The sequence below is a fragment of the Hemibagrus wyckioides genome, linkage group LG28 (assembly GCF_019097595.1).
Source record: "Hemibagrus wyckioides isolate EC202008001 linkage group LG28, SWU_Hwy_1.0, whole genome shotgun sequence".
NCBI classification, from domain to species: Eukaryota; Metazoa; Chordata; class Actinopteri; order Siluriformes; family Bagridae; genus Hemibagrus; species Hemibagrus wyckioides.
Window position 1 is genome coordinate 8,389,524 of NC_080737.1, and position 13,371 is coordinate 8,402,894.

At 41.8% G+C, this 13,371-nt stretch overlaps 1 protein-coding gene across 4 annotated transcripts in view; it reads left to right on the top strand.

The window, feature by feature from the left end:
- The window catches only part of abr (ABR activator of RhoGEF and GTPase), a 152,073-nt gene extending 139,403 nt beyond the window's left edge, over positions 1-12,670 (top strand). For all 4 annotated transcript variants that reach the window (XM_058382781.1, XM_058382783.1, XM_058382784.1 and 1 more), the window contains 7 exons: positions 3,925-3,984; positions 4,074-4,183; positions 5,790-5,929; positions 6,363-6,497; positions 6,704-6,809; positions 7,834-7,984; positions 11,346-12,670. In XM_058382781.1, the coding sequence (XP_058238764.1) occupies positions 3,925-3,984; positions 4,074-4,183; positions 5,790-5,929; positions 6,363-6,497; positions 6,704-6,809; positions 7,834-7,984; positions 11,346-11,435 (792 nt within the window). In that variant the 3' untranslated portion in view covers positions 11,436-12,670. The remainder of the gene's footprint in view (positions 1-3,924; positions 3,985-4,073; positions 4,184-5,789; positions 5,930-6,362; positions 6,498-6,703; positions 6,810-7,833; positions 7,985-11,345) is intronic.
- Positions 12,671-13,371: the final 701 nt, after the last annotated feature.

The following is a 13,371-nucleotide window of genomic DNA, read 5'->3' on the forward strand; positions in this document are numbered from 1 at the left end:
TGTTTCATTCGTCCCAGATGTCACTCGGGAACGACATCCTTTTTGTTTTTTCCCCCCAATTCTCGATTCGAGGAATTGCTTTCTCTCACAGGGTGTTGCTTCAAAGGGCAGCATTTTTCCATACACCGCTCTCTCATCTCACTGTAAACCAGCACGGCCATGCAGTCTGGCTTCATCCAAATCGATTGTGAGGGCTGTATAAATAAATCCCCGAGCCGTGCAGTTTGTGGTTTCGTATCCCCCGAGAAATCGCTTTTTTCCCACAGGGGAAGTGCAGAAGCATTCTTCACTGAGTTTTTTAATAAGGGGGTTGGATGATGCGCTCCCGTACTTGTACTCGAGTGTATAAAGGAGCTTGTGAGGGGGCCGGTCGAAGGATTATATTTAATTTAATTGCAGGAGGTTTGATCGAGTCAGAAACAAAGCGTTGGTTAGATGGTTAGCTTGTGCTGGTATTTCAGAAGCTTGTATTTTGGACCACCAAAAGTCCTGACATTGTGTTCTTCCCAGCTCTTGTAAAGAACTAATTATCACCAGGCATGTTTACCGCAACACTAATCAACATTGATCTGACTCCATACCAGCCTGTTTCCCTCGTAACCAAAATGCCACGCAGGCGATCGCTCCATGATAATCCTGCTCTGGATTTCATTTAAACAATCTCCAGTACTGAAGAATGGCCTGAGGAGAAACTGTGAGGTTATGCGAGTTCATGACTAATCTGGCTGATCTGATTTGAGTTCGGCTCCAAAACGTAGCTTCGCTCGCTTTCTATCTGAACTGAGGGGCATGAAGCCTTTATTATCGCCACACATACATTACAGCACAGAGGAATGCTTTTCTTCACATATTCCAGCTGAGGAGGTTGGGGTCAGGGTGCAGGGGCAGCTATGATACAGCCCCCCTGGAGCAGAGAGAGTTAAGGGCCTTGATCAATTGCCAAAAAGTAGAGCTGGGGCTTGAACCTCGATCCTCTTGATCAACAACCCAGAGCCTTAACCACTGCCCCATATGTAGACAGATGTGTATATAAACAGCCTGGCTCACTAACTTTCTGTGACACACTTCCTCGTACTTTTCTGCAGGCGTGTTTAATTATTCGTGTCAGATCAAACGGTTTTACCGACACACTTCCTCTCCCGATCAAAGTACCCGAATCTGGAAGGCAAAAAAAAGGCAGCACTCGAGTCATAAATTAAACCATTTAAAGGTTTTTGCCTTTCCTCTCGTAGCATTCCCGCTCTGATGTTCATTCCCAATCCAGGAAGGACGTGAATAAATCTCATCTTTGCAGAGAGAGAGAGAGAGAGAGAGAGAGAGAGAGCAGAGCGGTTTAAAGAAAAAGATTTATTGAGATGTCAGTTGAAGGATAGAACATGGAAGGTTTAGTTAATTCTACAGAAAGATCTCTGGACACGTCAAGGTTAAGCCAGTACATTAACATTTTTATGTAGGGTCACCAGAGCCAGGACTTTTTTTTTTTTTTTTTTTTAGATGAGATATTTCAGAGCTTTTGCTTGAAGCATACTAAAATATGACTCCGGTGCATCGAAATGTAATTTGAAGATTTCAGTATTTTTAACCAGATGGTGTAATTCCAATTCACCAGGCCCTTTAGGGAAAGACCGGTAGATACGCTTCACTTTATCAGTGAGTTTTGAGTTACAGTATGTTTATTAAAGCAGTAAACGGCTCGAGGGCAGGCGTTTTTCACCGGTGAGGCTGTTCTCAGGCAAAGCACAAAGGAAACACAATATGATATCGAGTGTTCAAGAAAATAATTATATTTACCGTTAATAATATTTGCATTTGAAGAGTTTTTCTGCCACAGTAAGCAAAGCTTTGTAACAGTAAGATTCGGTTGCTTAGAAACACCATGGGCAAAATTTGGGGGTGTTTTATGGACAGAACAATGACTTAAGTGTTTTTATAAAATAAAAAAAAATAAAAAATTATTTGTAATATATAGAGTAAAATTGTTTAAGTGCCATTAATAAAGTAATATAGAATTAAAAGATTATTTAACAGGCTGCGAGATTTATTTATTTATTTATCTATCTATTTATTTATTTGTTTGTTTGTTTGTTTGTTTGTTTGTTTGTTTAATTATTTAATTTTTTATTTATTTAAAAAAGCTCAGTCACTCCTGTTTTTAAGCCAAAATGGTCTCTTCTGTTAATATTCATTTTTTAAGTGTTCACTATTAGGCTTCAGGAAGACTTTGAATTCATGCTTTGGCACATGGTCAGATCTTGATTTAACGGATGGATGGACGATTGACTTGCATGACTGGACAGATGCAATGGATGAGTGGACTGCATAGCTTGTAGATTGTCTATCTTGTAGAGATGGATGGGTGGATGGTTACACAGATGGATCAGTCTGATTGAATGGAAGGATGGATGTAATAGGAAGGATTAGACAGACTGGATGGGTTGGACAGATGGAGGACTGCAAAATGGATTGGACTGATTAGATGGATGGATCGGACAGAATGATGGAAGGATTAGATGGATGGATGTAATGGACAGATTAGACAGATTGGATGGATGGGTGGATGATTGCACAAATAAATTGGACTGATTGGATGGAAGGATTAAACAGATTGGATGGATGGATGGATGGATTAGACAGATTAATAACTTTTCAAATAGATGAATGGATAGCTACACACTAATTTGACTTACATTCTCGCAGTACACTGAAAGCAAAGTCAGTGAGCACAGGAAGATCTAAACATAAGCCACACTATACTGAAAAGATATAGACATTAGTGTTGTGATGATGATGATGATGATGACGTCTTCAGGTTTGACTGACAGGTTATTTCAAGACACAGGTTGCCTTCTCTTTCCTCTCATCCATCATGCGTGACACGTGATCTCCCAGCACAGCATGGGAACCGAGTGTAGAGGAAGGTGTGAATTCCAGAGCGTGTGGATGTGATGGCTGGACGTTAATGGATCTAACACAGCTTCAGTCCATTATAGGACTTCCTCGAACCCATGACCCTACATTCACGTCCGAACCTTGAGCCTGATTACACGCGTGTGATGTACAGATTACTACTACAGTCATGGTGTACTTTCTTTAAAAAACCAGAGTGCTATGTCACGAGCATGAGCACATCTGGAGCTCGTAAACTCGGACCAGCTCTGGCCCCAGATGTGCTTCAGTTATCGTGCAGTTCTGCAGTACAGCAGTCAAGTTAACTTCATTAGGAGTTTACTGCTGTAATGGAGAGGAAAAAAAAAACCTTATCAGCTTGTTGGCTTCCCAGAGATCCTGCCCTCCCCTTCAGTTTCATTTTTAGATGCACTCTGGGAATTTTCATGCAGGAGGTAAATGAAAGAGAGAGAGAGAAAGATGCAGAAATAACTCAGCTTGGAAATTACGCCTTGTAAAGACGAACTCTTACACAGTGTACATGTGCGCATGAATTCGTCTCTCTTAGTGTGTTTATGGCAAGATATCATTAGGAAGACACATCAGGGTGTGCAGTTATAGGAGAATAATCACTTTTTTTTTGCTTATCACAATAAGCAGAGTAACTTTAATGAATGATTTCTCAGCACATCTAGCAGCACATCAGGAAGAGTTTTCTATTTATAGCTACATTTACCGCAGTTCTGTTCTTAAACGAAAGCTGTGACTCAGTTACAGACTGTAGATGTGGGAAGAGAAAATGAAATCACTGTTAATGTTTGTTTGTGTGTGCACAAATTTCCAGATGATGTATTGCTTTTAATTATGAAAATTTTATTTATGTTTTTATTTTTATTTTATTTGATTTATTTTGTTTTTTATTTAAATTTTATTTATATGTATATATTTTAGTTTTATTAATATGTACATATTTTATGTGCATGTTGATTACTACAACTCTCACACATTTTAATTATTATTATTTTTTCTTATATACAGTTAGACCCCCAAACCGTACAATCCAAGAACTGGCACGTGGATGTGATCGAGATGAACGGGGTAAGAAGCCGTCGTGAAAATATTCGCCTTTTACAATTTTTCATCCATCAGACAGGATTGTGATTTCTTTCCTCTCTCCTGCTTTTCAGATCAAAGTGGAGTTCTCCATGAAGTTCACGAGTCGGGACTTGAGTCTGAAGCGAACTCCTTCGAAAAAGCAGAGCGGAGTATTCGGAGTCAAAATCAGCGTTGTGACAAAGTATGCGGTTTTGCATGCCTTTTTTCCTCCATAAGAAAAATCCAGTCTTCATTCTCAGTCTAGGGAACTTTCAGCTATTGCAGATTTTTGTGTTTTCCCCCGCTTGAACGAGCGTGATAACATGATATTAGTCATCAGGCATCAAAGAAAACAGAGCTAGTGGAGCTGGAAGACGAGCTGGAAAAGATAACAGAATGAGCAGCGGGCTGCACGAATCTGACACATATGACAAACGCAATTATCCGGAAGCCTACTGGGATAATAGAAAAGTTGCAGGACGGAGGGGGAAAAGACAGAACCACGCAGCACATCGCATTCTCAGGAAGTTATTTCCACATGATTACAAGGTTGCACACAGTGTGAAGCAACCACACGGCGCGCTTAGCCAGTTCCAATTTAAATCCTGACTTAATACACCTTCTGCTTCAAAGTGAGGGACGTCCAGGGAGGAGGAAGCTGCAGCGGGAAAGTCCGAGTCAACTAGTCAGATATTAGACAAAAACGGAAAATGATGGGCATCTTATTTAGTTATATATTTTACTATGTTGTACAAAAGACAGTGGTGAGATCGGCCATGCTGTATGGTTTTGAGGCAGTGTCACTGAGGAAGAGACAGGAGTCAGAGCTGGAGGTAGCAGAGCTGAAGATGTTGAGGTTCTCTTTGGGAGTGACACGGTTGGACAGTATTAGGAACGAGTACATCAGGCTCATGTTGGATGTTTGGGGGCAGCCAGATTAAGATGGTTTGGACATGTCCAGAGGAGGGAGAGTGAGTATATTGGTAGGAGAATGTTGGACATGGAGCTGCCAGGCAGGAGGCAAAGAGGAAGGCCAAAGAGGATGTATATGGATGTAATAAATGAGGATATGAAGCTAGTGGGTGTAAGTGTTGAGGATGTAGAAGATAGGGATAGGTGGAGAGAGATGATTCACTGTGGAGACCCCTGAAGGGAAAAGCTGGAAGAAGAAGAAGAAGAAGACTGTGTACTATTATAAAAGCAGTGTGTTGTATTGTCTATTAAAAGAACTTCCTCTAAAACTTAACTTAATAATCATTAAGGCCAGACACATCCTGATAACAGCTTAATGATCATTTCCACTCCCTTAATATAGAAACAGTGATTCTCGATTCTGATTGGTCAGAAGTGCGCTCGCTCTCATAAGTTACCGTTTCTATAGTAACAGCTCATTTGTAGGGACTTGGACAGTGAACTGCATAATGCTGTATAAAGGTATAGTTTTCCATCCATCTAAACATTTATGGAAGGAGTCCCCAGTGTCACTGCTTTGTATTCACCCCTGGAGGAGTTTCTCAGAACAAGATAAACGATTTCATTTGTCTTCATTAACTTCATTTAGAAAGTGTGTTTATAGCTGCTATAACGTCAAGGACAACAGGAGTAATCTTGTTTCCCAGCTCCACACCTTTAAATGTAACTATAAATGGATAAAAAGGATGCGTCTTTCTTTCCTCACAGCATGTCTTCGTTTGTTTTATGTCTTATGGTTTAAAATAATTACTGAAGAAAACTGTATCTTGGTAACAAGCTTGATAAGTGACGAAGTTAATGTATTTCTCTCTTTCTGTGTGTGTATGTTTGATCAGACGCGAGCGCTCCAAGGTGCCTTACATCGTGCGTCAGTGTATCGAAGAGGTGGAGAAGAGAGGGATCGACGAGGTCGGAATCTACCGCATCTCCGGCGTAGCCACCGACATCCAGGCGCTCAAAGCGGCGTTCGATACCAGTGCGTCTCCTTTATCACTCTCTCCTAAAATATGTCCGAATTGTTTTTTTGGGTTCAGGGTCAGCTGCATGCGGGGAATTATCTCGATCATACGAGCCTGACAGATTTTCATGAATTGTGCTGATTGAAGAGAACTGGTAATCTCGAGTGGATTAAGGTTAGTCGTGTTTGTACGACTCGCACAGCCCTGGCTTCTGTCCCGTGTTATTTTTCCATCACTCGGCACCTCCCCTGTCTGTCTTCTCCGAGGCTTCTGTAAACATGGCTAAAAGTAGCTGAGTTGTGGGAAAGGCCAGAGAGAGGACTGACCTGCTCCAGCTGCCCTAATAAACACACAGTGTGACATGGAGAGCTCTTTTAGATGGATGGAGTATGTTTACTATACACTGAACAGAAACCTTTATTTCTCTCTCTCTCGTTTTTTTTCCCCCAGACACCAAAGACATCCTGGTGATGTTGAGCGACATGGACATCAACGCCATCGCCGGTACGCTCAAGCTCTACTTCAGAGAACTGCCCGAGCCGCTGCTCACTGACCGACTCTACCCGGCCTTCATGGAGGGCATCGGTATGACCTTTGACCTTTTACATTGTAAAACGACATCTGGTCTCAATATAATTCTTGAGGAACTGGGCACTTTGTAGAGGTCAGAGGTTAGGGTAGAAGGTTAGGTAGGATTGGGGGGTGGGGTGTGTGTGACAGTTGTTGCTCTGTGTGTGTGTGTGTGTGTGTGTTGTGGAGTGTAATGTATTGTGTCCCTTATGTTTTTGCAGCTCTGTCCGATCCCGCAGCCAAGGAGAACTGCATGATGCACCTGCTGCGCTCTCTGCCTGACCCCAACCTCATCACCTTTCTCACCTTACTGGAGCACCTCAAGAGGTACCACACACACACACACACACAAAAATATCAGGGTCCTGGTTTTATACTCATTATCTCAACTCCACTTTGTGTCAAGCCACATCACACTATCCTGTAGTTCCTATAACAGCACATGCCGTGTTTTATTCCTTACATCCTTTATTTATTTATTTATTTATTTATTTATTTATTTTTAAATCTGACCTTTGTGTTAATTGTTGTGTCTTTTGCCGGCTTCTTGGAGATTTTATCTCACTGTGTTTTATCCTGGTTAAACAAAGCTTACATTACTGACGCAAACACAATTCAGTACTCATCTGTTACTTTACTCCTAGAGTTCTTCCTTTGACTCTTACATTCATAACCTGTTAGAATACATTCATATAACATTACACACCATGTTAGAATGATACAGGAACCGGATAAGACTAGAACCGGATTAGACATGAGGCAGTGGTAGCTCAGGTGGTTAAAGCTCTGGGTTGTTGACTGGAAGATCAGGGTTCAAGCCCCAACACCGCTGGGCTTGGCCCCTAACCCAGGGGTGCTCTAGGGGTGCTGCATCATGGCTGACCCTGCTCTCTGACCCCAACCCTCAAGGTTGGGATGTGCAAATAAAGAATTTCACTGTGCAGTAATGGATATGTGACAAATAAAGACAATATAACTTAGACTTAAGAGGTTTACATGTATAACATGCATTTATAAACTGTTTATAAGCAGTGTTTATAACACATCCTGTCACTAATACCAGATTGATTATTTTCATTATTATTATTATTATTATTGTTATGGTCATGAGCTCATGAACTGTAATGTATCATAAAAACACTACTTAATGTTTACTGCATCAGAGTCAGCTAATAATAGCGATGTCAGATAAAGATGCTAATTATGATGTTAACAGAAAGCAGTGTCTATAGTTTGAGTGCATGTGTAAAGACTTTAGCAGAGGGATTAGGTTTGGACTGAGGAAACGTTATTTGCTGGACTGCAATGCATCGTTTTGTGTTAATAATATATTATTTATTTACTTTAACAGGGTGGCTGAGAAGGAACCGGTGAATAAAATGTCGCTGCACAACCTGGCCACCGTGTTCGGCCCGACGCTGCTGAGACCGTCCGAGTCGGAAAGCAACAAACCCCACATCACACTGGCCTCCGATATCTGGTCCCATGATGTCATGGCACAGGTATAAAACACACACACACACAGAGCAGAAATGGATTTGACCCTTTATACCATTGGAGTCCGAAAGGGCCAGCGTAGATGCAGGTTTTCATTCCAATCAATCAGGAGCCACACCAGACTCCACCTCGATTCCAGCCTTCAGGAGACTCAACTGATTGGTTGAAATGAAAACCTGCACCTACACCAGCTTTATCCTGATTACAGCCAGTCTGTATCACTTTTCGTTTATAACACAGTGCCGCTGAGCCACATGCCGAGAAACGAAACCCTCAGCTCTTTCAGTTCAGTTTTTACCTCTTTCAGTGGAAACACTCAGCAGGGGGATTTCTGTTCGAGTCAGAAGTGAAGCTTTATTCCGATTCTGTGTTGCATCAGATGTGTTGCACTGAAACACAATCACTGTCCAGTCACAGCTGGAATCCACACATGGGTGCGAGGCTGTAAAGACTGAAGCGTCTGTGTTAATGTTAAAGTACGCCGTTTATATTATCCGTACATATTAACTTTCCTTATGGCTGCGATACACTACATTACTAAAAGTTTCGGAACGTCTGTCTTTACATGCACATGAATGTAATATGGAGTTGTCCCGCCCCTTTACAGCTATAACAGCTACAACTCTTCTGGGAAGGCTTTCCACAAGGTTTAGGAGTGTGTTTATGGGAATTTTTGACCATTCCACTAGAAGTGCATTTGTGAGGTCAGGTACTGATGTTGGACGAGAAGGCCTGGCTCACAGTCTCCACTTTAATTCATCACAAAGGTGTTCTGTGGGGTTGAGGTCAGGACTCTGTCCAGTTCCTCCACACCAGACTTTTGGCAATATAGTGTCCATACAGAACAGATCTCAAAACAGACTCCATACTTAAACACAGTAGAAAATGTCAGTTGCACTAAATGAAGGGTTTCCCAGGACGCCACACATACATGCAACAGCCGTATGTCTGCATGTGGTTATTTTTACCCTGTGTGGTCTTCTGTGGCCGTGTGTGTGTGTGTGTGTGTGTGTGTGTGTGTCTGTTTCGCTCCTCGCTCCCATGCTGTTGGTGATTCTGTCATTGGTCCAGAGGTCTAAATAATCCCACAGCTGTATTTGGGTTTTTAGGAAGAGTGCTGGAGGTGTGCCAGGTGCACACATACGTGCACACACACACACACACACACACACACAGTACACACACAGATTACTCATTAGCTTACCACAAATAACCAGGTCTTTGCCATATTTCTCTATCAGAGGCATTACTGTGTCATTTAGTGTGGGAGCCACTTATAGGATCCACTCGTCTCTCACACACACACACACACACACACAGTGATGTTATTATTCCCGCTTCTCCTGCTTCTTGTAAGTCATATATGTGAGGAATATTGCTTCTGTTCACACATCAGACATCAGAGTTCCAGGCTGGGAGAATTTCTCTGGGGTTTGTTGTACCAGACTGGAGCATCACTTAGTTTTCAGCTCTATAAATGATTTCCCAATATAAACAGAGGAGTTCTGCACTGTTTCCATGCAGGAGGTTCAACAGTTTTGTGTTTTCTGCCTTTCAAAAACACATCTGTAGTGTAAATTCTCATTTCTTTACAAAATACACACACACACAAACCTTACACACAACCACCAACACACACACAAAACCATGTAACCATATACACAACTATACACACACTCACACACACACACACACAAACCTTACACACAACCACCAACACACACACAAAACCATGTAACCATATACACAACTATACACACACACACAAACCTTACACACAACCACCAACACACACACAAAACCATGTAACCATATACACAACTATACACACACTCACTCACACACTCACACACACACACACAACCACCAACACACACAAAACCATGTAACCATATACACAACTATACACACACTCACACACACACACACACACACACAACCACCAACACACACAAAACCATGTAACCATATACACAACTATACACACACTCACACACACACACACACAAACCTTACACACAACCACCAACACACACACAAAACCATGTAACCATATACACAACTATACACACACACACTCACACACACATACACAAACCTTACACACAACCACCAACACACACACAAAACCATGTAACCATATACACAACTATACACACACACACAAACCTTACACACAACCACCAACACACACAAAACCATGTAACCATATACACAACTATATACACACACACACAAACCTTACACACAACCACCAACACACACAAAACCATGTAACCATATACACAACTATACACACACTCACACACACACACACAAACCTTACACACAACCACCAACACACACACAAAACCATGTAACCATATACACAACTATACACACACTCACTCACACACACATCACACACACAACCACTGACATAGATACACACAAACCCTCTTTCTCACACACACAACCACCACTCCACACACACAAAATCATATATATATATATATATATATATATACACACACACAACCATACACACCCTTTATTCCTCTCGTATACAGAACTTCTCACACACACACACCCTCTCTCTTTCTCTCTCTCACACACACACACACACACAACCACCAACACACACAAAACCATGTAACCATATACACAACTATACACTCACACACACACACACACACAACCACCAACACACACAAAACCATGTAACCATATACACAACTATACACTCACACACACACACACACACACAAACCTTACACACAACCACCAACACACACAAAACCATGTAACCATATACACAACTATACACACACTCACTCACACACACATCACACACACAACCATTGACATAGATACACACAAACCCTCTTTCTCACACACACAACCACCACTCCACACACACAAAATCATATATATATATATATATACACACACACAACCATACACACCCTTTATTCCTCTCGTATACAGAACTTCTCACACACACACACCCTCTCTCTCTCTTTCTCTCTCTCACACACACACACACACAAAACCATAAACACCCTCTCTCTCTCTCTCTCTTTCTCTCAGACATACACACAGACACACACACAACCTCATACACAACCTCACAAACCACACACACACCCCCTTACACAAATGTGTTTTTCAGCTCCAGCACCAGTATGACCCTGTGTTCAGTATTCTTACAGCGCAGACTAGTGGTCATCATGTGAACTACAGCAACATCAATCAGTGCAGCAGATTTCTACTGTAGATCACATGAACTATCTCGCGAGTGTCTAAACCCTCTGACTCTTAATGAAGTGACCACAGCTAACATCAGGTCACATGATAACGCTTGTCTTCCCCGTCTCTCTTCAACAGGTCCAGGTGTTGCTCTACTACCTACAGCATCCTCCCATCTCCTTCGCCGAGCTGAAGAGGAACACGCTCTATTTCTCCACGGATGTTTAACCCCGCCCACTCCTCCTCCCTTCTCCTCCTCCTCCTACACAAAGACACTTCCATCCATTCCCTCCTAACACCACCGTCCATTTCCTGTACAGAATTCCAGCCGCTTTGGGGGTATACCAGACTGAGACGACTGCCTCCTCCACGTGCAGGATGAGAGAGAGAAAGAGAGAGAGAGAGAGAGAGACCACACCCACTCTGCCCGAACGGAGAGCTGGAGACGGAGGACGATAACAGCTTCCACAGAGGATGCGTGTGTGTGTCTTTCTGTGGCCCTGAGGCATGATGGGAGATTTTTACCAGCCCAGTTCAGTGACGTCGGCGCAGGAGATCGGTGCATTCGAACTCTCTGCTCATTTTTTATTTTTTTCTGTTAATGTTAATTTCGAGGCATTACAGAAAACATTCCTACACACCACGATTTCCTACATATGTTATTTCTTTAAGAGCTCTCTCTCTAGTTTATTGGCTTTTGCACATGTCTGAACAAAACTGTGTGTGTGTGTAGGAGTGTGTGTGTGTGTGTGTCCTTGCATTTTCTTCAAGCTGAGGCTTCAGTAGGAGCTCTATACTTGGGCCGGTCATATTTTATTCTCTGTAGAAAAGCAGACGTTTCTCGACCATTCCGAGGCCAAAATCCTTTATTTATTATAAATATCGTCTATACATTGTGCCTGTACAGTCCATTACATCAGAATTACTTAGTTTGAAGGGTTTCTGTTTTTAAATAGTGACTTTTATTTAGAGATTTTCTTGTTTACGGTCAGTGCTGACTGTGAGCTGTACTGTAATCATAAACACAAACTTCGGACCGTTAAAATCGTGCTAGTTTTTTGGGTTAGAATTGGATTGAATTGTATGGAAATAAAGCACAGGATGCGACGGCTCCCCCTCCCCCCGGTGATGATGTGTGTGTGCCGTGGCTCGGACGCCACGTTCCCCTCGATCATCAGTGAAGCAGGAGGATGGATACGAAGCCAAATCTCATCTTTCTGTTTATTTTTTAACCTGGGTGATCGACCACGACGACTCGACAAAACTAAATCTTTCTGCAGCGAAGCCAGTGACATTCTCCTAATCAGCACTGTTAGATACCTGATTCTCTTTATGATCATTTTTTAAAAATATTGTACTTTTGCGGTAAAGAGATTTCCGTAATAAGGATCATTGTTGATGTGAACAGGTTTTTTTTTTTCTTGTTTTTAGTAAAAATAAATAAAAGTGTACAGGAAAGCCCAGTCACCGCTTTGTGTCTTTAATATCAACAATATTTCCTTTTTCCAAATATATTAAGACCATCACGCCGTCATTGAACTGCTGCTGCACCGGTCAGCTATCAGCAGGAAGGAGTCTATAATGAACTACACTGACCTGTTAGTTCCTCAGGAGCTCTTGGTTGCTGTTATAGAAAGGACATTATCAACATTTTACATTATTTACTGTCCAGCGTCACCCAAATGAGGATGAGGTTCCCTTCTGAGCCTGGTTCCTCTCAGGGTTTCTTCCTGACCACGGTCACCTCAGGTTTCTCATTATGGATAAAATAGTAGCTTTAAACTTTATAATTTTTTCTTTGTTTCTGTACTTGTGTAAAACTGCTTTGAGACAACGTCCATTGTTAAAAGCGCTATACAATTTAAATAGAATTAAAATTCTTTATAGCAAAGTATTAATTGTGATCTATACCACTGTTAGCTAGCGGTTGATGAAAATGCTGACTCGGTGTTAAGCAGTCAGTGGTTTTTAGATGTTAAAGGAGAAGTTCACTTCCAGAACAAAAATCTACAAATAATTTCCTCAGCCCCTGGTCATCAGAGATGTCCATGTCTTTCTGTCTTCAGCCGTAAAGAAATGATGTTTTTTTGAGGAAAACATTTCAGGATTTTTCCCCATATAGTGGACTTCAGTGGTGCCCGCGAGTTTGACCTTCCACAATGCA